Source organism: Rhopalosiphum padi, chromosome 3, assembly GCF_020882245.1.
Source record: "Rhopalosiphum padi isolate XX-2018 chromosome 3, ASM2088224v1, whole genome shotgun sequence".
Lineage (NCBI taxonomy): Eukaryota > Metazoa > Arthropoda > Insecta > Hemiptera > Aphididae > Rhopalosiphum > Rhopalosiphum padi.
In genome coordinates, this window is record NC_083599.1 from 6186437 (window position 1) to 6214267 (window position 27831).

Here is a 27831-nt window from a genome sequence, read left to right on the forward strand (position 1 = left end):
CTGGACTTAAATTTATTTTTGATTGATACACAAGTATTTAACATTGTTCATGGCGAATTAGATTAGAACACATAATGAATTCTTTAGAAATGTGTCATAAATTAATATCTTAAACATAGACTTGATAAAACAATTGTATAATTTCTATGATACATTTTAGGCAAGGTTATAAAAACCTTAAAGTTTATATGTTATTGGACTGATTAAATATATATATATATATATATATATATAATATACATTGATTAATAAAAAGATAAATTTTTAACATACTATTTAGAAAAAAAAAATTTGTATAACATTTAAAATATATTACAAAAAATAACAAGCTTAAAAAGTTCAATAACCCATTTTTTTTTATTACAGAGCAAATGATAAAAAGCTATGAGTGTTTCTATATAAAAAACATTCTCTTAACTGAAACAATTTCGGATTACATAAACAGTCACTAAACATTTAATAAATCAAGTGTTCCTTAATTATTATTTAGTCATGGTAATGAAATGGTTCATTAATTTATAGTAAATTTTTTAAATAATATTTTTTTAAGTGCAACCCTGCATAATAATGTGAATTATTTTTACTATGTGCAATATATAAGTTTAAAGAAATTACTGTTCTGAAGCTCCATTAGTTTCATAGCGTTTGAACGTAAATATACCGTCCTTCGTAAAACTAAACTTCGTGGGTTTATCATTTAAATTTGAAGAATCCATCTCACGATTAAATTCTGAATTGAATGGTTGTAGATCTTCTCTTGTAGACTGTAAATAAGTGAAATATTCTTTGGTTATTCAAAATTTGAATTAAAGGAAATGTGAAACTCCACAAAATCTAGGTTAAAAGTAAATGTTAATAATACAAACAAAAATAACATCTTTATTTAAAATAAAGATAAAATTAAACTTAATATAATTATAATAAATAATAATCTACAGAGTAATAAAAATGATATTTTTGTATTTTGTATATAAATTGTTCAAGTGTAAAAAGTATTATCAAATACCGACATTAAAGTATACTATATTAAATATTAAATAAATTTTTGTTCATTCCTCTTTTGACAGGCAGTGGCGTTTTACCTTGCTTTCCCTGACCACACACCAATGCTGTATATAAGTCAATAGTTGTCTTAGTGCTTAAATCTTAATACTTAATATATAATTATGTCTATATTAATTTTTTTAGCAATAAATTCAAATGTATATAAATAATCTGATATTTTTGTATTTTTATAACTATGCGTCTCTAAACATACTACTGCATTTATATTTGAAAGGTTTAATCAGGAAGCAGATTCACCAGTATTTTCATATTCTTTTTAGTAAAAATATAGTTACAAAGTAAGCTAAAAATGTGTTTTTTTATATCTACATACGAACAAAATCTAAATTTGAATTTATTTTAATCGGTTGATTTTGAGATAATTATGATATTTTCCATTACTTTTTTTAAGTTATTCTAACATATTATACATGCATAATTCAAGGGCGGATCCAGCATATATTTACGGTCGGGGCACTTAATAAGAAAAATTATATAATATAGATATAGTCCCCCACAAAAAACAATATGATACAAATTTATGTTTGTTAATATGTATTTTTTTTTTCCAACGGGTATGGCACTTGCCCCCAGGGCCCCCCCCCCCTGGATCCGCTCTTGGCATAATTCAATAATATTAGACACATCTTATTTATTTACAATTTTGTAACTAATTTCTGAGTAGCTACTATGTAATACAAATCAGTATCACAAAAAATAGAAAAACATGACTGCGTTCATTTAAAATTGAATTAAGAAAAATTAAATTATATTGATATATTGTACCTATAACTGTTTCAATATTGATTTCATATAACTTTAAATATGATGAAATTTTTATTTTTGGAACTTATTTATGGTTACATGATTATTTTTAGATTATTTAAAAGTAAAGTGTTTGAAAAAATGTATTCAAAGAACCAGTATGTACCTATATATCATTAAGAAATTGGTTCAATGTGGCTATATAGTATAAACTAATGTAAAAATTTAATATACTAGTTATTTTTGTATTAATGGATGATATATTGAAGATGATAAGTACTGAAATAGCCTATAGATCTTAGTAAATCTAATTTTACTACCATTTGATTTTACCTAAATAAAATAAAATATCACTAATCAAGCAAAACTGTTCCAATTAGCTGCATCAAAAGTTTTTGGATATTGAAGGGCCTGAAGGGGAATTGAAAATATTTTTTTTGGAGATAGGTAAAACTATACATTAAAAATTAAAAATGTTTATTTAAAAAAAATAGTGGCTTTTCTCAGTAAACAACAAGTTATTAAATTGTACAATAATGTCTATTAAGTTATCATAAATTATAAAAATGCTTAATTATTAAATAATTATTTGTGTGTACTTAAATTAAACAAATGTATTTGAGTTAATAACAATAAGGTATTGCAATTTGTATACTTAGGTATAAAAAATATTAATATTTTTTCCTTTTTATTTAAGTATTGTTATAACAAATGCAATTTAGCTTTTAACTTAGAATTTGCACTTCACAACATTTAAATATCTTTCTAGAAATAAGGTAAGAATAAAAAAATTTAAATCAATTTAGAGTTAAAATTAAAACTCAAATAAAATATGCTAAAAGGAGTAAAGGACATTTATAAAAATCTGATAGATTAAATTAATTAAGTATATATTTAATTATTACTAATATATAACAAATAATATATTTCAGCTTAATGAATATATGTACCAAAAAAAATAAGGATGTGCCAGTTCAATAATCAAAAAAACAGTTGAAACTTTGTAAAATTGAAGAAGTTTATTCAAAAAATTTAAGTCAAGCTGAATTTGACAATGCTAATTTAAAGCTCAAACTTAGTACTATATCTCCATTCACCATATTCTTAATTCTAATTACACATCCAGCTTTTGTTAAGTATTGTCAAATAATATCAAAATAAGTTCTAGTTTCGAGTAAGACCTTAATGCATAATATGTAATCCCAAATGATAAAACAAATGAAAGATAATTTTGAAAATATTAATTATTTTTGTATAACTACAGTCTATTGGAGTATATTCCATAGGTATGTTTAATTATGAATTGAATTATATTATTGTAGTATGATATTAAAATTTAATGATTTTAATTGTATTGTTTTTATTTATTTATTAATCATAGATCGTGTAATGGTTTTACTGTGTATTGGATTGAGTCTACCACACTGGACCGCAATTCTAAAGTACTTGCATGCAGACGCATGATTCAAATGACAACATTACTGAATGTATTGATAAGGTGCTTAATGAATTTAATATACAAAAGTATACAATTATTATTGTTAAAGACAAGATGTTAATTGTTATTTCTCTAGACTTTTTACATTTTAAACAAAGTACTTACACAACATATAGGTTAATATTAAATATATCATAACAATTAAAAATATGCCATTTGAGTCCGTTGAAATTTATTAACATATTTTCTTAATTACAGTAATAGTGTTGTTTTATATTACACATATATTTATGTTTGTAGGACTGGCTTAAGGTGTAGTCGATGTAGACAATGTAGGCACAAGTCAACAGCGGTATTAAGAATACTTTTTAACGACACAGCATGTTTTGACATAATTTTTTTAAATACCTATATACCTAAAAACTAAAATTTATAATATTTTAATATTTATTTTTAACATTATACTATTGTACACTGGTACATATCATGTAAAAATGTACAATATATACAACAAATGCAACGCATATTATTAGTCATTAGCCGTGCTAAAGCTAACGGTGTAGCTTTGAAATTAAAAACCTTAAGGTTTTATTTTCATTACTCATTTGGTATGATTTATTATATAAAATCAATGTATCTAATAAATTGTTACAAATAATATTATTAGATATTTCAAAACAATTGAACGAAACTAAACATTTTTTTCAAGAGTAGGAAGATAAACATATGTCATTAGGATTCTTGTCCGTTAATAATTTATCTTATTTTACTCTGCTTGTTGATGCATTAAAGAAAGGTTTAAATAAAAAATAATTTAAATTATAAATATGAAATATTTAAGTCTATCCAAGACTTTAAAATTTGTGATCTAATTTGAAAAAAAATGTACTTTAAGTGTATCATTAATTATTATTTTATAAATTGCTATTTTTAATTATATTTTTATAGTTAATCAATTTTATTGAATTCCAAAGATACACCAAATTTCAATTATATTAATTGGTAGATTGTTTAATCCCCACATTTAAACATCAATGGGCAGAAAAGAAATGATATTAAAGAAGTGACATACTTTGTATATTTTAGTGACTAATTACAAATAAGCAATGTAACATTAAGTTCAACTAGTAAAAATGTTGATACCTCTTCCAATAGCAATATGGCTATATACAAATACTGTATAAAGTATAAACAGTATAGTAGTATAGTCTATAATTTAGTTTTGGATTGGTAAAAAATAAAATATGCCAGCGTTATTAACGTTTATTAGCGTATAATAAAAAGTTTCAAAAAATGTCCAACTTACCGAGTTACCCAAAAAGTGTCGTTAACTTACCCATCCTTAATTATCCTACATTATATGAAACTATTTTTTAAATACTATTATAACCAATTTCGTAGAAATATATCTGATACATATTATGATTTTAGACGATAAAAAAGTAACAAGTATAAATTATAACTTATAAGTATTATTAATTATCAGGTACACATTTTATAATATCCCAAAATTGATCTTAGGTTAAATCTTAAATATGACGGATATATTTTATGAATCTTATCAGCTATAAAAACTCATAATATATAAATAGATAAAGCTATTGGTTGTATTCTTATATCAATACAAAAAATGCGAGAAAAGCGACGAGTCACTGAATTAGGTGTTCAATATACGCATGCGTAACGCAACTTATCGCATATTTATCTACAGATAATTATGCGAGGAGTTATATCGCATGCGCACATCGATCACCTAATTCGGAGACTCGTCGCTAATATCAGCAACAAAATAATACGCTGTGGCTCCATCCATAGTACATGAATAAATTAAGGTTGTATTAGATATTTTGATAATTATTTATAGATGAGTATTGTTTTTATTTTACAATATATTATATAGGTACCTAGCATTAATGATTAACTTAAATAATAATAATATACCTAAACATTATAGGTAAGTAAGTACAAGTAAGTATTTAATAATAATTAAAATTACCAATTCCTATGGAATCAAAGACTTGAGCGTGACCAAAAGAGGTATGATGTTAATATTGAAAGCGAGTGTGGAGAATATCGTAGATAATATGCCAATAGTGCTGACGCAGTGACGCAAAAACGTTCCCTGGAGACGATAGCGGTCCTAACAAAATCAAGCAAATTCGGGTGAATAATTACAAATTTTACTAAAACATGCTTATTAATAATAATGAATATTACCAATTCTAATAGAATCAAAGACTTGAGCGTGGCTGAAAGAGGAACGATGTCTATTGAAAATTTGAAACGAGTGTGGATAATAAAGCCGACGTACCTTCACGGAATGTACCACTGGAGTGACTGCTACAATATCGCAGCCACTGGCGCGTACCTCTCCTGTATTTTTTCTGTATGGTGGCTCATCCTGGTGAGAGAAGAATTAAAATATTTGAGTACAACGCTCGATACGGTGATTTATCCCACTACGCATCAATCTGTTCCTTAAACTTTTTGTGAACTATAATACTAGGTAATTTTTCTATTTTATTCAATTCTAATTTTTATCAATTTTACTAATTTTTCTGCATTATTATATAAATGTTCATTCATTGTCCACTTTGCAGCACCACCTCGCTTGTATATGCCAGTACATAACTTGAGGTTGAGTCGGCAATATATGTTAGGATGAGGGATGACGATTGAATCAACAGTGTCATCGTTATTGCTGCTCCTTTTTACGGGCTATATATTGTAATCGTGTATATATTAAAATGTGAGGGCAACTAGTACATTCAGATGGAGGCAACTGGTACATTTGGTCGACGGCAACTGGTTTATTTTTAAAATCCCGATAACAGCCATTGAGGGCAACTGGTCAACACCCATTCTTTTACCGAATAAAAGCAATAATACTTATAAGAGAATGTTCAATATAATTAAAGAAGCTGTCTTGAGAAATAATTTGGCTTTTGAACCAAAAACATTTCAAATTGATTTTGAAATAGGAATGATTGTTGCAAATAGAGATATATTTGGATATAACACAGAAATAAAATGACGCCTCTTTCATTTTGGGCAATCTATATGGCGTCAAGTACAAGAAGTTGGATTAGTGCACGACTATACATACAATGATAAAGTAAAAAAAGCTGTTCGAAGAATACGTGCCTTAGCTCTGTACATAATAATATATCATAACCTACTTTTATTTTTATATAATATATCTACTGACAATGTATTAATAACCATTTATACATGACAAATTTGTACTTACTTTTATTTTTTAATAAGTCGGGGAATTGGGATTCGGCAAATTGGATTTCGATGACGTGGGAAGTCTTTAAAGAATCACCCTATATAATAAAATAGGGGAGAATGCGTTGCCATAGTACCTTATATTCGTCATTGCAGGGGACCGGCACAGAAAAGTATACAGCACGCGCGAGTGTATTATGTATGGGTGTTGTATTTGTTAGTGAAGGGGAATAAAACGTTCGCGAGACCGAATCGAACTCATCTATCCACGATGGGACAGTTGGACTAAAATATTATTATTATTTATATTATAAAAATACTGATTAAATCAAAAATGAATCAATCCTAATATAAAATTGATGGGGAATTATTATTAATATATATATATATATAATTATTTAATCAATTACCAAATATTTAATTCATTAATAATTATTATTATAATAGACACACTCGACATAAGCTTTACTCAAATAAAGTAGTTACCTATTATCTTTTTAATGTAAGTTAAATATAAATAATACTTATATTTTATAATATTATAGATTTAAATAATCAAATATATATAGGTATAGCATGTATTTAAACATAGCATATACAGTGATATACAATAGTATGATATCGTAGCAAAATTTCACATTATTTTAAATAATATTTTAATACCACTTTTTTATATGATATATTGCGCACAATATCAGGCGCAGTCTTGAGTACAAACAAACATTGGCTATACCCTACCTGGCCAACATACTTGTAGAACCCTCCCACATTAGGAGACAAAACAGCGTGCTAAAAGAAAAGGACAAAATTGACAAACACCAGGAGTTGCCAATACATAAAGACGGATTATTAACCCGAGGCTTAAATCACGAAAACCGTTCTTGTTAAGAGCTCAAATCATCACTGAGTCGAGGGTTAACACTCCAGATGAGTGGCAGTTCGTTGTAGAGAGCTTCGAAGGAGATTCCGACAAAGATATAAATAACAAGAAAAAATGTAATGCATTCCACGAAATCGACGCATACCACCTACAGATTATCTATCAGGTATTTTTTGATAGCGGTGCACATATTTATTTATAAAAACGTAGAATTGAGTCTACGTGTGTGCATGTGGCACGTAGTCGCACACGGAATTCAAATAATGTAGACGGTACAAACTTTTTTTGAACACAATAATCTGAACAACTGCAGCTGTATGCCTACATAAACGACGTTAGATGGGGTGGCAGTGAAACGATAAAGAATATGTTGTTATTATATTATTTATGGCCGAGCCGCACCGGCGAGGGTTTCTAAACCACCTCTCCCGTCCGTCCATCAATACCGGTGCGACCCTCGAACCGACGCGCGACGGATCGGGATGATTTTGGCAACGTCGCACGAGGCGCGTGATGTGTGTATTTGACGACTACCTTCAGATGAAAACCATGTCCCCCCGACCTCTCTTCGACACCGTTCACTTACTGCAAGTAACCTAGGGTGGTTTTCCCTTTTATACAATTTTGTACAGTACATATATTTATATTCGTATATCACTGTTCATATAATAGTATTTTATAAGTAATACATAATATAATACACGTGCATATGATGCTATGCTCTCGCATTCTTCAATTTGATTATTAACATAACAGGTATATCAAAAACAAATAAATTAAATTATTATGAATTATCTATCGTGACATATCCCTCTCTATATACGTAATAAACTATAATACACGCTTTGTAATATATTTATAATATATATTAGCTTATTCAGATAGAAATTAACATTTTAAAACCAAAGCTCTGTAGTTTTATTATTTTACACCGTACACATGGTTGAAAAAAATAGTTTAAAAGAGATACGTACATATTATTCTAATTGTGGTGATAACATTACTGTTCAGCATAATATTACGGATGACCAATAAATTTAAAACCTTTATTCAAAATTCTTTAAGACTCTTGCAGAATTATTATAATATAAGTTAATATTATCTTAGGGTCTAAGTCAGCCAAGTACTCTAAGTAGTTATAACCATTTTTAAAACGTATAAAAAATGTAACAGTCAATACGAATAACATACTAACATAGTTGATCTATTTATTGGAAATATTTAGTGTTTATGTAATTAATCAATTTAACTATAAGTTAATAAGTAAAACTAAATTGTACTTTTTACCACAGGCGTAAGTAGTTAAAACCAATTTTATTCCTTGTAAAATATAGTTAGGTATATTGGTATATAAACACTAAAATTAACCGTCATAATATTTATAATATTTATTTATTTTTGCAAATATAGGTACATAATACATATAAAAATTAGGACAAATAAACAATATGCAACACTCCCTATAAGCATAGCTTGTATTGAGAGAGTAGAGCTTAGTTTATAAGTTAGATATACATGTTATTATGTCATAGCAAGTTAAAAACAAAAAAATATTAGTGACAGAATTACAAATAAGTAAAAAAAAAAAAAAATTTAAACAAATATAAACATTTGTTCAAATATTACTTAAGTCTATTTTATATAAGAAAAATTTAAATTCCTTAGCACTTTTGAAGTTAAATAAATTAATATTCAATTTTTTACATAAATTTGATCCTACCATTAGTGTACATTGCGAACCAAAAGTAGTATTACTACTTAAAACAATATTTATATTGCATTTATATCTAGTATTATAATTATGTTTCACATTTGTCAATAAATGTCTATGTTTATATACTAGAAGTAATACACTAGTAAAAAATATTTTATAGACATATTGTACACCCAATTCATTAAAAATAAGCTTAGTACTAGAGGTCTTTGGTTTGCTCAGTAAAAATGTAATAATACTATTAATTGTGACTTTTAGTTTCTCAAGGTGTGTATTATAAGCACAACCCCAAAACATTATTCCATAACTTAAAATAGATTGCACCAAAGTAATATAAATAATTCTTTTCATCCTTATATTGAAGTAACTTTTAACATCTTTTAAAAAATAGAAAAATGTACGTAAATTGGAGATAAAATTATTTATATGACACGTCCATTTCAATTTGTAGTCTAAATAGTCTAATGATACTTATATTCTTCTACTTTTCCCAAAATTTTACATTTACAATCTATATTGTCCCGAGAGTTAAAGTTATAACCAAAAAGATGTAATTTTAGATGAAAGTTATGTATTAAAAAGTGCTCTTTGATTTGAAAAATCATATATTTAGATTTAGATACATTAAGCAGCAACATATGATTATCTAACCATACTTTAATATAATATAATAGTAAATTTGCTTTTTTTTATATAAATCGTTATAATTATCACTATGCAGTACTATGGCGATATCATCAGCATAACAAGAAACGTTTGAGTCATCATTTATATTAAGTAGACCATTTATATAAATAAGAAATAAAATAGGCCCTAAAACGGTTCCTTGTAGTACACCATGTGTAATATTTACAGAGTCACTAAGAACACCATTTAATCTGACAGTCTGTGTTCTATTACTTGAGTAAGATTGTATGTATTATGTACCTATATTTGCAAAAAATAAATAAATATTATTATTAAATATTATGTTAGTATGTTATTCGTATATAGGCATTATTTTCTTTGGCTATGTATAGTATGTACGCCAGAGATTGCCAACCATGGTGCCGCGAAATTATTTGAAATATATTTTTGGTCTATAGGCCATAGTGCATAGGGTGTCTCCGGATTTTTAGAAAATGACTAAGGGTGCCATGAGTCAAAAAAAAGTTGGGAACCTCGAAAACCAGTCGCGCAATACATATACTACGGTATATATCAAACCTCCATAAATGATAAATATGTATATTAACAAAAATAAGTTTTTCTTAGTAGGTCAGTGAATATATAAAAATCAGAAACTAATAAATATAGAACTAGGAACTAGGAACTTTTAGAAATTATTCTTATTTGTTTTGAATTTATTTAATGTTCCACTAGTCGCTGTACAAGTGCAATTCTTGTTTCGTACTTTTGTATTCATCATTCACACAACTTCAATTTTTTACGTTTTATTGATTCAAGAAAAAAAATTATTAAACTTTTCTTGTAAGTACCTATATATATTACACATACATTATTTTTAGTTATTTTTCATAATTTACGATTACAATATTGATTATTTATAAACATACATGCATGTATGTATGTATAGTTTTTTATTCAGTTATCAGAATTTATCTGGTATAGGTAGATCTCGTATTATTTACAATTATAAATGTATAGAATGTAAAATGTGACTCGGCTACCAAACAGGTTATCTTTTCTTGTAATCTATCTGCCGGTAATACTATGGCCGGTTTTAAACATAATAATATTATAAAAACCTGTCTTTTTTTATATTTACTATTTTGTGAATATAATAAGTATTATTGCAGATTGGCCGAGGTGAAAGAAAAAAGTTATCTATTTAGGAAATCGTGTTTATTCACTATTGACGAACACTGAAAATAATATAAAAACTAAAAAAATATAAGTAATATGCCTAATGCCTATACACTCTACATATAATATTACATAAATATATTTTAAATATATTCTATTTTGGTTGAAACATGAAAAATTCGACATTTTTGCGATTTCCTCAAATAATATACAATAGCTAAAATATTCAGGTTTAGAACTTAATTTTTTCAAATTCTATTTATTTTTTATATTTTATAAGTTAAAAATTAAATTTTATAATTTAACTGTATTTTTGAAGCATTTATTCAACGGTACCTGTATACTTGTATGGTATACAAGTGGGCGAAAAACCAAATACACCCCAATGACCAATAAAAATTAATAGGGGAGAAACGCCTTAATTTGTGGTCGATAGGCAACCAAATGTGCGTGCTCTTTAAACCTATTGGGTAGACAACCATAACGATGGCACCGCATATTCACGCACGACGATAGCGGTGACAACACTGGGAAATGACGGAGATAACGAAGGAACTGAATCAAGTTAGACACGGAGAAATAGGCAGATACAGTTAAGGTATGTAGATGGGGGTGCCCTGTGATTGTCGGTTCGGTCTGGTGCAATGGCCACAAGGAGCAATTACAATAATGGGACGGACTTAAATTCTACTTAAAATTAAGGCAGGTGAAGGTCCGATCCGGTGAGCAACTCAACTGACGACCGCCCAGGTATTTATTAAGGAAAAAAAACGTAAGAGCTCGCGTGAAAAACGACGAGAACAAAATCAGATTAATGTATGAAACAATATGTACAAAAACGACGAAGAAAGCAATACAAAGATAATAAAAGATGATATATTAATATAATACTATATTATGTCTATAAACAAAAGACAGTTTAACATAAACAAACAATTATAGGAAAAGCAAAGACAATATTATACATTTATTTAATTATACCTAGGTATGTAATAATATACAATTTTTACATAAATGACTGCGAGTTGTAAGGAGGAGGATAGTGGCTCGACCGCACATCGATTTGACGACTGATTTTACGCTTATCGTATGCCAATTATGGCCGGCCGACTGACATATTATATATTAGCGCAAAAAATATTGTTTATGTAAAAATTAATTTGTCTACGGTTCCTCATGGTGTACTTTTTTATCATTAATATTTTAACAAGAAAAATAAATAAATTTAAATTTAAAATACTAATGTATCAACGAGGTCTTATTATTTATAATTTAATTCGAATTGCGTGTAGAATACTGTAGCTGTAGATATATAGTATTTCTTTTTAGCAAAAATAAAAAATTAATAGTACTTAATTGCTTGAAGGGAGTACTTTTAAATTAAAAGTTTTAATGTTAAAATTAAATCTATCTTTTTAGCAGGGTACGCGTGATGAAATCTAAAACCAGTACCAGAAACTGATTAGTGGTATTAAATGATATGTTGGATTAAATCAATTATGAATTATGATAATAGCACTTTTCCCAAATAACAATAAGAGCAATAGAAAGCTGTACAATATAGACTTCAACGAATAAGCAATTCAAATTCAACTACAAGTATAATAAATTAATGGAAGAATTATACAATTCCACTAGGGTACAAACTTGTAAGTAGAAAACAAAACATACTGATTTCAATTTCTAGAATAATTTATCATTAATTCGCTACTTAATTTCAAATGATACAAAAATTCTTAATTGTAGGTATTAAAACTTGTAATAACATGTAATATGTTGACACATTTAAAATATAATAAATTATAAATACTTCACTGTCTATCAGGGCCGCATTAAGGGGGGGTTACAACTGACCCTCCGGGCCCCAGTATTTTGGGAGGCGCCAACATTTTGTGGTCAGAAATAAAAATTATTAAAATTGTATAATTAAAATTATTTTAATAACAGTATTATATAATATAATTTAGTATTATGCTGTTTTAAATTAAAACAACCAATGTACTCGTATTTATAACAATATAGACTATAACTATCAGCGATATAGAATTATTAATATAGGTACCTAATAACACTCCCCAAATTTATTGTGGTTATGTCAATGGACATAATTTATTTATAATAATAAGAGCAATACGGGATATTTTATTATCCCGTGCGACGTGCTCTTTCACAAAATACAATATTACTTATTAGTTATTAGTCAACACACTCAAGCGTTTGGACTCCAAACTTTGGAGCCGCAGTATTTGTCAATTATGCCATTGTGATTACGTATTATTTCTTTTACTATTCTGCGCTGTTGTATGTGATTATTTATTTATTATTATATTTGGTTTTATACTTATAATATATATTATTTTAACAATAACCGGTTAAATAAAGTTGAGTGGTTGTCAAAATTGTAATCAAATTTTGTTAAAACACAAAAAAGAACTGATGTAAAAAAATTCAAGACTTGTTTCGTAAAAAAACCCTAAACAGTTAAAAGTAAATATACACTATTATACCTATAACTTAAATCTTAAATTATACTTACAAGTTTACAATATAACTACCTATATCTTAAATTTACACTATAATACTTAAAATATGCAAAAATAAATAGTTCAAAATATTTAAAACCAACTACCTACATATTATTATTATTAACTACTAGTTTATTTAATAGTGGATACATTTTACATAAAATTTATAATAGTACACTAATGATAACAACAATTATAAAATATGAATAAATAGGATTATTTAAATTGATTATAAGTAGGGATTATTGTTTACCTATATGATAATTTTCTATGTATAAAATATATATAATTTTCTTTTATATCAAATATGCACTTAAATATATCTATGTTTTTAGTATCCTAGCAACCGTTAAAAATAAAAATAAAATAAAATACTTGACATTTTGTACAGAGGATCTTAAGCAATGTTAGGGTGCATTAATAATTAACTTTATCAGACTGATTTATAAATCTAAACCATTCAGGGCGTCAGCCAAATGCATACAAAAAAATTCATTCAAATCGGTCCAGCCGTTTAGAAGTTCAGTGACATACATACGTACAGTAGAATTATATATATAAAGATATAATTTTTTAAATATTTTGACTGATTTTAAGCTATTTATAGGCAATTGAAATTTTCGATTTTTTTAAAATTTATTTCTATAAATGTCAATAAAAATTGGTCAAAATTCTTGAAAATTTAATACAAGATCCTTTATAAGTTTTCTTTTATCTATATAAAATAATTAAAAATACACAGTCACAATTTTTTATATACATTTAAATTTCAAATTTTACAAAACTCTTGGAAATAGTGACTCGTATATTTGAGCAATTTGTCCTGGATCACACATTTTTTTATGTTAATCAAACATTTCAACTGCAGCTACATCTCTACAGAGATTATTCCAATTTACAATGGTGTGACAAGTTTTAATGTAAATTTTTCGGTAATTGAAATTAGTATTTCATTTAATAAAAATCGTTTTATCGTTGTTACTTTTACTATTTTTATCGTAATATGAAAATAAAATGGATTTTTTTTTCATAAAAAGTGATAAGTTTGGTAACCTTATTTTGACACCGTAAGGCTACCTAACTAAGTAGTTTTTTACCATTCGTGATTTGTCGCCGCGACAAATCTTGCGATATATAGGCAGTTGTTTGCCGCGACTCGCGTGGACAAGATATAAGGTGACCAATATATAATAACAAATTATTATGATAATAAATTAGTTGCGAATTCTCAATATATATATATATATATATATATAAATATGACACTGTCGCAAAGTGTTACAAATATAATATAATAATACGGGGGCCCCAAAATAATAATAATAACATATAAATATTAAATAATTACAGTCATATGAGTTTTACAATAAATTATAACATAAATAATTAATTTACCTTTAAGGCAAAAAAGGGTATAATACAATATAAAAAAAAATAAACCTGATTTCGGGTAGCGGTGTCGATCCGAGTTGGAAATCTTCATTGGTATAATAAAATATTAGGATTAACTTGACGACGTAGCAATATAATATTATAATAAATATATATGGAAAATACGGTCGCAGCGGTTACCGTATATATATTACAACGACCGAAAATGGTACTTGGCCGATAAATGGATAAAAACGCAATCGAACGTTGAATATCAGAATATGATATACAAATCACAATTATATCGGTTCGCACACGACGCAACAATAATAAATAAAAGTAATACAACTGAATAAGAACGCGAACAATTAAAATGCGAACTTAGCGTGTGTGAAAAAACACGTGCTTTTCAGGTGTCACCAGACATAAGAACCCGGGCACACGGGTACAGTGCGTAATGCCTACCGTGGCAACACACAGGTCGACCGGTTTGACGAAAGTCAGAAAAAGATGTGAAGATGACGCGGCAAAGTTGACGAGCCGACCGTGACGGCGGCGACAAGTTCGCGGCGATCACAGCTTGACCACACGGGAGGGAAAATGAACAATTGTGATGACCGGACTGTCACTCGCGTTGCGATGGCCTTTGACATTGTAATATTTGTAATCAATGATCATACATTTGTGAGCGGAGCAAGTAGTTTTTTGCTATGTAGAGGTTCTCTTACAATTTTCTGATAGGCCAAAAAATGATCTATCCATTACTGTTTATTATTGTCTATTAACTAATGGAAAATATCAGCTTATCAATGATGAAATGATCCGGAAATTGAATTGGGCAATGTTTGTAAAATAATTGTTTAAACTTAAACTAGAAAACAATAATTTGTATAAAAATAAAATTATCAATTATTATTGTTAAATATTTATAATGGACTCTAAAGGTTTTATTTAACAATACAACAAATGCAATACAAAATTCTTTATCTTTTTATTATTTAAAAAAATGTAATACAAATAATCATTAAAAATAATAATGTTGTATAATAATGCTTCCAAGTTTTTTTAGTCACTGTCCTATATAAAAATATAAAAACAAATTATTAAACAAATTACTAAATTTAAGTTAATATTATAATTTTATTTCTTATTGACTTATGTATGTCAAGTATTTAATAAAATGTCATTAAACATAGACTTGACAAGATTATTAATAACCTAGGTGTTAATGCATTTTAAAAATCATACCATATTTTTTCTATAAATACCGAAGTAGTAACATACATAAAACTATCAGAATGTGATATTTACATTTTAAAATTTAAAATAATAGTTGATACTTATATACTGGCCATTAATATAATACTATAGATTAATTAATATATAAGAATAAATACACACAAATAATGTCTGCTTTATTATGGTTAATATTTAATTAAATAATTGACTTAGAAACTGTATTTGTATTCTTTATAACTTTATAAGTAATTACATCAGTGATGGCTTGTGTCTAAGAATGAATTAAAATAGGTATATACTAATAAAAAATGTTGTTGTATAATTTCAACAATTATATATAATATTTATTTTCACATTCTAAATACATACGTAAAAATTAAAAAAAAAAAACCATAATTACAAAAATTAATAAAATGTGGTGCCTACATGGCACTTCGTTATCTCCAATCTTAATTAACATACAAATTAATGATTTAAATTCTTTATCATTAAGTGGACATTTAACAAATTTTTCAGACGATAATGCACTAGTTATAAGAATCACTTCTTGGATCTAAGTATTCCAAAAAATTCAAAAATAAAAAATATATATTATGAATTATTTTTTATTTATATATACGTGGGTGGGTACTTGGTATCTTAGAAAGTAATAAAGCGTTATAGCCGTAGAAAATTGATAACAAAATAAATTAAAGATCATAGATCACACATTTATAGATTACTGATTGTCTACCGAGATGTGATAAGTTGACTATTGAACTGACTAATGAAAAAAACAAAATATCAAAAAATTTTGGTGACAACCATGATTATCAATATTTCGAGAAAACTAAAAAGATGAAATGAAACATTCTTGTTTTTATTTTGCATTTGATCAAATTATATCTGGATTAAACGTTGGATTCAACCAAGAAAGTCTTAAATTAATCGAAAGCGTTGGCAATTGGGTTAATCTCTAGACTACAGAAGAAGATATTTTATATTTTAAAACTTTATTTGACATTAATGTTAACGAAATAAAATTATTAAAAAACATGGCTAACACTGAAACATTAAAAGGAACAACAACTAAAGAAGTTTAAATTTTGATAAAATTTCTCAACAGTGATCGATCAACAATTTTTAAAAATATTTTTATTATTCTTAAGTCATTAGTTACTATTCCTGTTACAAGCTGTGGCTGTGAACGAGCCTATTCTAAACACAGTGTTATTAAAACCAAGCTTCGATCCACAATGAACTAAGAACAATTGAATACTATTTTATATATGTCTATCAAACAAGAAGCAACAGGTAACATCAACTATGATGGACCTCATGATGGACCGACCTGGTCATTGTAGAATTTAAACATTGATTTGAAAGAAATCGTAGAATTATCTTATAAAGTATAACAATTTAATTTTTTTATTTGATAAGATAATAATGTATGTTATGTACTTATGTAAATATACATATAAATTACATAATGAATAATTTATAATAATAAATAAATATTATTGTTAATTGACAATTGTTAATACTATATATTATGTTTTGAACATTTTTGAATTGTTTTATTAGATTATATTTGGTTAAAATTTTAAATCAATATTGATGAATTGTATGTGTGAAATAACAAAAAATGATTGTTTACATTTTCCAGTCACCAACAAAAAGGTCACTTCGAAGTTTGTATTGAAAATTTCTATAATTTTTTCCTTGTGTGGCGGTGCCATGGCAGTGGGGGTGGATGATCAGATTGAATTTAACCATAATTGACTCAGAAGTCTACGCACACCTATGCATACGTCATACATGCATCATTATATGTATAGAGAAGCCAATATTATGGAAATCATAAACAATAAGACGAGCAGGTATGTATGGAGATTTAAAGAAATACAGTGGAGCATAAAAAAATGGAAATTAAACACAAGACGAAGAAGAGCTATATCATGAGATGTTGAACCGATGAATTTAGAAAGAACTAAAGATGATTTAGGTCCAGCCCCAACGCAGATAAAGTGTTAATGGACAGGAGGAAGTGGAGAGTTATTGTTGTTGCCGTGATGGATCTTAATGGTCTTCAATATGCTTTAGAAGAATATTTAATGATTATAATTGTTTATAATAATCAGCATGGCTTAAAATTGAATACCAATTTGAAAAATATATCCGTAACAACGAGATTATTAGAAAATCAACAAATTTCTGTTAATATTGTTTTATTTTTATAAAGCTTGAAAAATAATTAGTTACTCGTGATAAAAATAACTATATAAATACGAATATTGACAAAAATGTGGTTACTTTATATCTTCAAATTAGTAAACTCAGCTCTAATAATTCATATACGTTTTATATTTATAATATTTTTGTTTTAATTATATTGACTATTATCTTTTTTTTTTTTTTTGAATTTAATACTAACTAATTTTAAATTATTTTTTTTGATTTCCAGCAGTTGAGTATTGCTTTTCTGTTTTTTATTATACTAAATTATTATACTTATATATTTCGTCCAGCAATAGAACCCACTAGTATCCTTATAAAATTTGATAACCAAAATGTTTTTTCCTCATCATTTTCGAAAATATTATTTTTTGAAAACTAAAAAAAATGGTAACTATAGTAGTTAGTTAAATCTAACATTTATTTTATTTATGAGAAGCCACGCCCGCATGAGTTATGTTCTTTTTAGGAAAGTACAAGATAGCAAATTTAAGTTAAGTTCAGTAGAATCCATTTTGTGTTTTTACCTTTAATATTAGAATGAAGTGACCTATGATCAAAGTTAAAGTATCAGTTTTTTGTTATTGGTTGTTTATGACATTAATCTTTAAACATGTTATAATTTTATAAATTATTAAAATAAGAAAGTTCAAACCTTTAATAAAAATTGAAATAGCATAAAAAACCAACAAGAAATCATAGATATTATAACCATAAGTCTAATCATAGAATAATTTACTCTAATATTAAAGCTAAGTACAAAATTGGTATTGAATGAAAATTTCCCATCTTGTACATTTTTAAGGCGTCAACAACATATGCAGGTGTGACGTCCTCTTAATAATCAGCAATGTTTTAGTGAGAAGACTTTTATCAATTTACTAATTTGGAATTTAATCATGGATAATATACAACATACTTTTAAAAATATAAAGTAAATGTTAATAAATTATTTTATAATGAATAGTTAAAAATTAATAAATATTGCAAAATTGATTTTAACTAGTAACGGGTAACAAAACATTATTCCAGCAGTTTTTAAATTTAAATAGTTAACATTAAATTTGAGTTATCTTTAGAAAAACTTTTAAACAATAATGCAAAAAATGCATGATAGTTTTTTATACAATAATTAGGTAATCAAATTGGTTATACACATAGAATATGCATCATGATTATAGGTACAGGGGCGGCTTTAGTTCTTTGCCTAGGGTGGAGAGGGGGTAATATTTTTTTTACACTAATATTATAAAAATTATATATAATTAAATCAATGAATATATATAACAAAATAAAGAGTAAGATGTCTTGGGGGGACATGGTCCCTATGCCCCTCTAAAAACCGCCTCTGCATGATTATATAGGAATTAATTTCAAAAAATGCTTAATTATTCATAATACTTATATGCTAATCAAATGTGTTTGTATAGACTAGAGCTAGGATTTATATGCATAGTATGTTTTTTTTAAACAGTCTAAAAAGTAACTAGATAAGCTACAAGTTTGATTCATAGTCAATAGATCTTAAATAAAAAGTTTTATTTTGCCATTTTTTTGACATGTACAGCATATTTTTGTGTTATAAGGTTTTTTAGCATATAGATGATTTTTAAATGCTAAATATATAATATATTGATTATAAATGACATATTTACGAATATAGTTATATTTATAGTTTATACAATTTACGAAAGAAATCTTATCTTATCTGATATAGTGATGTGTTATTTTAGTATATTATAGAAATTCTACTAGAACTAGTTATCTGTTATAATCAATTATTGAGTAAGTTTTTGTGAATGATATTTTAGTCATATTTTTTTTTTGCATTTTTCGTTTTGTCATTATCTAAGTGCACGTAATTTTTTTCATTAAATTTTATTTATTGATATTTAAAAAAATGCCAAAAATTAGAGCAACAACGTCTAGTAGACTTAAAAAATTTTGTTGCCGAATATAAAGGTATTTTTTCTACAGATGGCTCAGTTTTATTCTGTTTAAATGTATTAATGTTTTGTAGATACGAGTATTAAAATTAATAAAATTAAATATTTTTTTTTGCATATTTTTTAATTATAAGGATATATTTCTACAAAATAAGTGCATAAATGCATATTTTTAAGATTTTTATAGTATATAAATCTAGCCCCTACAAATTTCTAATAGTATACTTTAAAAAAACAATTTTCATACCGTTGGATCACATTCTTCACAGTGCCATGAATAACCAATAACTTTTGGTGTTTTTTTTACAGGAGGATCGAGACAAAAAAAATGAAAATGTTCACTGCATTCATCACACCTGTAGAAATAAAATAAGTAAAGATATTTAAAATTAAATATTAGTTTTTTTTTAACATATTTTAATCTTATTTTTTGTCTGAATTACTGATAGAAAAATAATGTTTTTGTTTATATTCAATGTGTATTATTATAAACAAACAACTAAAATATAATCAACAAAATAAAGGTTTCCATACTACTCAATTAAAATAAATTATCTCATAATCATTTATCTGCATCATAATACATCAGCTATAAATTAATTACTTCAATATTTTTGTATTTATATTACTTACTGAACCATTGTAGCTCTAGTTCCGGTTGTATGACAAGTTTTACATTTAGGAGTCAACATAATATCTGTTGATATCGTACTGATTCTTAGTGGTGTAATACTTTTTTCTGGTTTGGTTATTTTAGAATTATGTAGTGTTGTATCTGCTGGTGATCCAATAAGTAATTTTGATGATGTTGTTTTGACTCCACTAGTACTTGGTACAGATTTAATCTAAATATAAAACCTTTAAATGACTGGAATCTTTAAAGTTATCAAAACTTACAAATAGCTTAATTCCATGTTGGGTTAGGTTATTATCAGATGGTTCCAAATTTGAAGTACTGTTATCTCCATCATACTTATGTTTGCGCTTGTGAGCCTTAACTTGATTTGTTATGATTTTATTGGAATCTTTTTTCTTATTCTGTTCATGTTTTTTATCTTCTAAAATAATAATATTCATATAAATTAGTGTATTACACATTACACATTTATTTTATAACACATTTAGATAAACCATCTTAATTAAATCTTAACTATTAAATATTTTAAGCACTTACTTTTATGTCCATTAGGCATTTTATACTGTTTTGTCAAATTATTGAAGTCCTGTAACTATTATGTTTTATTAGTTTTTAATTGAATAAATAAACCATTGATTTTATTAAAAACTTAATACTTACATCGTTACCAATAAATGGTGAAGATTTATGATTATCTGATGATTGCTCTTTTCCACCACATCTTAATTGTCTAGGTGCATTTTTATCAACGGTTTGTTGTTCAGAAAAAGAATTACTGTTTTCACAATCACTGCATTGCCTGTAACATATTTTTTAGTACATTTTTTTCTAAAATATTCAATACTCTAATTTACCATCCAAATAATTTTGTTTTCTTAGGCATTCTAGTCAGTGGTGGATTTAAACAACGTAAATGATAGTATAATCTGCACGTATCACATTTTGCCAGTAAATGTTGATCATTTGTATGACTACAAATACTGCATTTATTATACAAATCTAATTGGACATTATCTGAAAAACCAAATATTAGAGTTTAATTATATACTATAAGATCATACACATATGGCATAATAATGGATTATAAAAACCACATAATAAATTTAATACCTATTATTATGTTTTATTGAAAATCCAATACCTGCTTTTAAAACAGCAAGAGTAGGAGTTGAACTGTTTATTAGTAAATAAAAATTATAAAAACGGAATATAACAAATATCCAGATGTTTTACAAATTATTGATTAATAAGGTTTTATAACAAAATAAATTTAACTCACTATAAGAACAATGATCGTTTTGAACTTCTTCAGCAAATATATCTACATCTAAAATATTAGCATAAGGATTGCACAAATTAATTATATTATGATATGCTTTAATAACATTTTCAAGTTCCAAATTTTTTTGTTTTTGAATTTCATTTTTTTTTAACTCCTGCAAAAAAATCAAATAAAATAAAGCACATATTACTTAATTCAGGTATGTTATTAAATAATTGTATTACTTGATAATATTTTTCTTGTACAACTTTTTGTTCATCACGGAGTTTGTTGTTTTGGTCAGTAAAATGTTTTAACTGATTTTTTAATTTTGTCAATCTTAAATTTCTATCTGAGAAATAACTTACAAATTCCAAGCTAAAATTGATAAAAATATTTATAGAAGCAAAAAAAAAATATATGTATATATATATATTTATTTATTTAACCCTAGAGCACACGCTTCATGGTCTAAAAGACCTGGCTTTTAGAATTTTGTTCATTGTTTTAAAAATTTGAAATGATTACATAATTTAGCCTAAGTACTTTCTAATTAAGTGATAAATAAAATTAGATGTGATTCAAAACTATATACAATCTAATTTTAGTTATAACGAAGTGTTTAAAGTACATTACATATTAAAATACAATCTTAAAGACCATGTGTGTGCTGTAGTATGACATTAATAAATTATTTTATTTTATAAAAACTCAATCATGGGCTATGTAAAGATTCTTCAGTTAATTCTGACTGTAGATATTATTATAAAATTTGGGGGAGGGGGTCCTGAACCCTAATCCCTCCTGGCTACGGCCATTACTCCCATTGACAGAATTATATAAGCAATAAATAAATTAAATATTGATATTGATATTTTCACCTCACCAAACTTTCACTCATTTGAAACTTATTGTAATTTAGTCCTTATTAATAATAATTCATAGCTATATAACATTATATTACCTTAATATTGTATCTAATTTTGCAATTTTAGTAATTAAAAAACTATTGCTTATATATTAATTATGTACTTGAGCCTGACCCATTTAAAATAAATAAATAATATCTAACCTAAATGCAGGCGGTACATTCCATTTTTTTGGTACATCACGCAATTCTTTTATTTGTCTTTCAATAACCTCTTGAGAGGTCGTATTTATACCCATTAAGTCAGCTTTTAACCAAAGGGCTCGACATGATGAAGCTGATGTTGTAATGGCACGAGGAACTTTTGATTTAAATGCTATAAAAAATATATATAAATATATCAATTTGAATACAAATAAATAATGTAAAATTACTAACTTGACTCTGTTTTAATACTGATTTCTTTAGTTTGTTTATACTTGGATCGTAATCTTTTAAGCCATCGCTGATTACGTTGCCATGTAGTTGATTTTTCTGAAGACAGCTGCTCATGCTTTAATTTCATTTGGTTTGTTCTTAGTTGAAGTATTTGCCAATTTCTTTTTTTATTCCTTAAAAATTAAAAATAACTTGATAAATTTCGGAATAATTAATCATAATAATTATCAATTTAATTAACTTTATAATAATTAACATGGTTAAAAAATAACACTTATTTATTTGATAAATGGATGTACTAACTTCACTATCAGTTTGTCTCCATGCATCTTACAATGAGCATAAAATGGATCTGATTGGTCAGTTTCTGGACTTGTTACATCTGATAAACCACCTTCTTGTTGAGAACTAATTAATATTATAGAATATTTATAAAAATTATTTTGCATAAATAGATTATTTTATGTGCATGTGTGTGTGTGCTTAAGCTGTGGTCAAAATATGATAAATCATCTAATCAAGTCAAATAAAGCTCAACTACTGTAATAAGTATTAAATTAAGTTAGGTAAAAAATTGAATAAAATAATAAATATAGATTAATAAGTATAGTTGAATATCTGGCTGAACTACTATAGTGTGATGAAGGTTATATCTTATAAAAATGAAGGGAAATTTTGTATGAATGCAAGAAAAGAGACATTACATTACAACATTGTTTCTCAACTGATGTGTTGCCGGGTAAGTTCAAACGTGTCGCGGGAAGTACTAATATTAAATGTACGAACCTTGTTGACACTATAATTACAAAAATTAATAGTTATTATTCTTATTTTTTTTTTATTGTGTGTCACAAAGTATGAAAATTTTTAATAGTGTGTTGCCATAATATAAAAGTTAAAAAACTGCTTTAAAATATGATAAAATAAAAGGTCTAATTTGTAATTATTAATTTTTCCCTAACTTAACAGTAAATATTATATTTTACCGAGTATATATTCTTATACATACCAAGTAACATGAAATTGTGTTCGGCACATTCCAGCGTCACATGAAATAGTCACTCCAGTGCTACTAAATCTATAATCTTTACATAAAGTACAACTTTTATTGCCCCATTGAGGTGTGCCATGTGCAAATAGCTTGGGTTTACTGAGACTTGTAACATCACCAAAAGTTATACCCGGTACATAAAGAGCACATACTAAATGAACCCATCTTCCATTATCTGTCTCCTTAAATATCCCGCCTAAAATATATATATATATATATATATATATATTCAATCAAAAGTTATAGATGTATAGTTTACAAAATATTTTCAAAAATTTACAAACCTAAATTGGGACATAATTCACAAGTAGGATTTTCTACTCCTGCTTTACAAGCTTCACAAAACCATGGTTCCATGGAGTGTGATGAAATAGATGAATTTACACTTTCAGAATCAGAGATGCCATAACAACCTAAAAATAAATGTTTTATAATTTACTATGATTACTTTAATTGTAAAGTATTTACCTTCATGAACTGATATACTACATTCGTCACAATCTATTAACTCATTCACCTCATTACTATCATCACCTAAGCAAATACTGCAAATACGAATTGTATCTACTATTTCTTTAATATTCACCTGAAAAATGTTTAATATGTTTAAATAGTAAGTCAATCTTACATTACAGTTAAAGGTATTACTTTCATAGAATCATCTTTTTTTTGTGTCTTGAGATTACTACAATCAATAGCCATACTATCATTGCTACATTTAATATTATCTTCATCATCTTTTTTAGTTTTTTTTTTATTACTATCATCTTCTTCAGTTTTTTTTTTATTACCATCATCCTCTTCAGTTTTTTTTTTATTACCACCATCTTTTGAAATATGTATATATTTATATATACAAATATTTAAGAATGTACAATGAATTAAATAAAAAAAAAAATAACATTATAAAATCAATTAAATTAAATTCATTTTTTTTAAACATACCATCAGTAAAACTGAAATTTGAATCTCCAGAATCTGATTCACTATTAACATAGTGATCTTCAATATTGAAATCACTATCAGATGAACTTTCACTATAAAAATCTATTAATTCCAGGTTAACAGGAGGTTTAATTCTTCTTTTACCAGGTCCACGTTCCACTATATAAATTATAAAAATCTTATGTACAGATATTGCCTCAGCTTGCAATTTCTAATATAATATTAGTAATATTTAAATCTTAGTAATATACTAAATTATACAGAGAATTAATAGATCAAGTCTTGATTTGTTTACCCCTATAAAAAGTATTAATAACCCTTATTGTAAATATAATATCCTAAATAAAACTCCTATCAAACTTTTACTTAATATAACTATTAAATATTTATATATTTTAACTAGTAATTATTATGTTACACATAATAATGTAATTAAAACATAGATAATATAAAGATTGATAGTAAACATTTATCAACCTAGTATGTAACTCAAGGGCAATTAGATAACAAATAGTTATATCTTACACTAGATCTAATCTATGTGATTTTAGCATATTACAAATATTAAAGTACTAATACAAATTACTGATAATATATTATTGTTATGTTCAAAAATAAAATTAATACTTGTATTATTGACACATAGTTTTTATGGAAATATTGTCGTTAATTTGATTTTACTGATTATAAGTTATCAAACTTATACAATTCTGATCAAATTCGAATATTTTTTTGGAAAATTAATTTGTCTTACTAGCTAGCCCTCTTGAATATTTTTAAGAAACCATTACACTCGCATATGTTATCTCCATCTTACAAATATACATAATACCAAATTCATGTACAGCAGAATTGATTTTGAATTGATAGTTTTAAAATAAGGGTAAATTTATGTAATATTAAATTTAAAAGTATTTACTAAGATACCCCGTTGGCTTTTATTTTAATTGAAATTTCAAAGGCAGTTATAAGCATTTTAAAATTGTTATATTTTACCATCATAACTCATTTTAAAATGATCAATAAAAATCTATAAGATGGCCTATACACCTTTACAATTGATAACATTATATTAATTCACTTTGGCTTATAATAAAAATTAATTCATCTGGACATTATTTGTTATGTTTATAAGATTAATGAGATGGGAACCCGGCGAGAAGACTCAAACGGAACTGGTGCCGTGACTTAAAAACTGTATAAAACGTGTACTCAATGTAAATTAATGTAAATAATGCAAATTTTAATGTAAATTTAAATTCAAATTTTTATTTCTTAAATATTAAGTCATAGGTGTCTCTAATGTGAGACTTTCTACTATGTAATCACTCACTCCCAAATTTTTATCTTCATACTTATTACTTATTGTGCAAACTATGTATAGATCGTAATGTTTCAAAATAAAGACAAATTTAAAAAAAAAAGAAAAAAAAAAAAGATTAATGAGATATGTGTATATGAGTCCTCACTTCTTTTTAAGATTGTTTAACACTCGTTAATAGTAGTTTTTCCTAAGTATATATCATCTAGTATGAGTCATATCTGTTTACCAAAACATTAAAATAATTAAAATTAGATTTGTGGATAGAGACAGATTATATATATTGTAAACTCTTTTACATAATATACAGAATAACAAAAAAATGTATTTTAAAAAAAGCTAAGAATAGGCATTGACATTTAAACTAATAATAAACATAAGTAAATATCCTATTTTTAAGCAGACGAAACTACGAAAGCAATTGATGCCTGATATAAATAATAAAGACTGCAGAAGTAGAAATTACTAAGTAGTGTGGGTATGTGATGATAACAATTGGTAAACTTACTTTTCTGTACGTATATCCTTCAAGTTAATACAATATAAAATTTGTATTCAATTAACATTGAAAAACGAGTGAACGAGAAACAATAATGCAATTGAATTCAATGAGTTCGTAAATAATATGCAATTTATGGGCATAATTAATTACGCGAGTGAAACTGTTAATAATAATTGTGAGCGTGTGCGACCAATGCCAAACCGGCCATTGTGAGCATTCATTAGAGCGCGGGCGTTTCGCAAATCGCAATGCGTTTTACTTCCCCGGAGATAAATATACTGGAATAAAAAATGTAATTGCTATACATCTATGGGCTACGATTGAAGATAGTAGCACTGACCACGTTCCTGGTATCAACAAAAATGATTTTGCTGAATTTTAACGAGGTAGTGGGTACAAGTGGTACAACTACAACAACTAACTACCTACTGTACGCGAATCGTGTAAACAGGGCGGCGTTTAACCTGCGGAATGAATTATGAAACGATCATATGTTGTTTCACACTTTGATAATATCTATCCGTGATACTGATTATTATTATCATATCAATTCAGCATCCCAATTCGTGCGCGCTTTAAACAGTTTAAACTGTAATATATTAATCATGAATTATGACATAGTATAGTCACCTTAT

At 26.3% G+C, this 27831-nt stretch overlaps 2 protein-coding genes across 3 annotated transcripts in view; both read right to left on the reverse strand.

The window, feature by feature from the left end:
* Positions 1 to 15245, reverse strand: part of LOC132924747 (uncharacterized) — a 33553-nt gene extending 18308 nt beyond the window's left edge. The window contains exons 1-4 of the mRNA XM_060989195.1: positions 14844 to 15245; positions 5465 to 5648; positions 5244 to 5387; positions 616 to 764 (exon numbers count right to left, since the gene is read on the reverse strand). Coding sequence (XP_060845178.1) covers positions 616 to 716 — 101 coding nt within the window. The 5' untranslated portion in view covers positions 717 to 764; positions 5244 to 5387; positions 5465 to 5648; positions 14844 to 15245. The remainder of the gene's footprint in view (positions 1 to 615; positions 765 to 5243; positions 5388 to 5464; positions 5649 to 14843) is intronic.
* A 496-nt stretch (positions 15246 to 15741) lies between these two features.
* On the reverse strand, positions 15742 to 27646 carry LOC132927683 (PHD finger protein 14-like). 2 transcript variants are annotated; one of them, XM_060992265.1, is made up of 18 exons: positions 27203 to 27646; positions 25374 to 25532; positions 25077 to 25255; positions 24897 to 25014; positions 24713 to 24841; positions 24387 to 24624; positions 23681 to 23785; positions 23378 to 23550; positions 23144 to 23315; positions 22317 to 22449; positions 22090 to 22246; positions 21665 to 21824; positions 21471 to 21609; positions 21348 to 21402; positions 21071 to 21231; positions 20807 to 21018; positions 20421 to 20529; positions 15742 to 15851 (listed from the first exon to the last, which is right to left on the reverse strand). In XM_060992265.1, coding segments are annotated over exons 1-18 (2412 nt in total). In that variant the 5' UTR covers positions 27204 to 27646; the 3' UTR covers positions 15742 to 15839. The 2 variants fall into 2 exon arrangements, with proteins under 2 accessions (XP_060848248.1, XP_060848247.1); XM_060992264.1 differs by lacking the exon at positions 15742 to 15851 and adding an exon at positions 17692 to 17793.
* Between the last annotated feature and the right edge of the window lie 185 nt (positions 27647 to 27831).

Excerpts from the sequence above, each read along its gene's own strand:
- LOC132927683 (XM_060992264.1), bottom strand. Across the intron at positions 23,551-23,680 it reads GGAGACAAACTGATAGTGAA|GAATAAAAAAAGAAATTGGC; the intron begins GTTAGTACATCC and ends TTAATTTTTAAG. Across the intron at positions 21,019-21,070 it reads AACATGGAATTAAGCTATTT|ATTAAATCTGTACCAAGTAC; the intron begins GTAAGTTTTGAT and ends TTTTATATTTAG.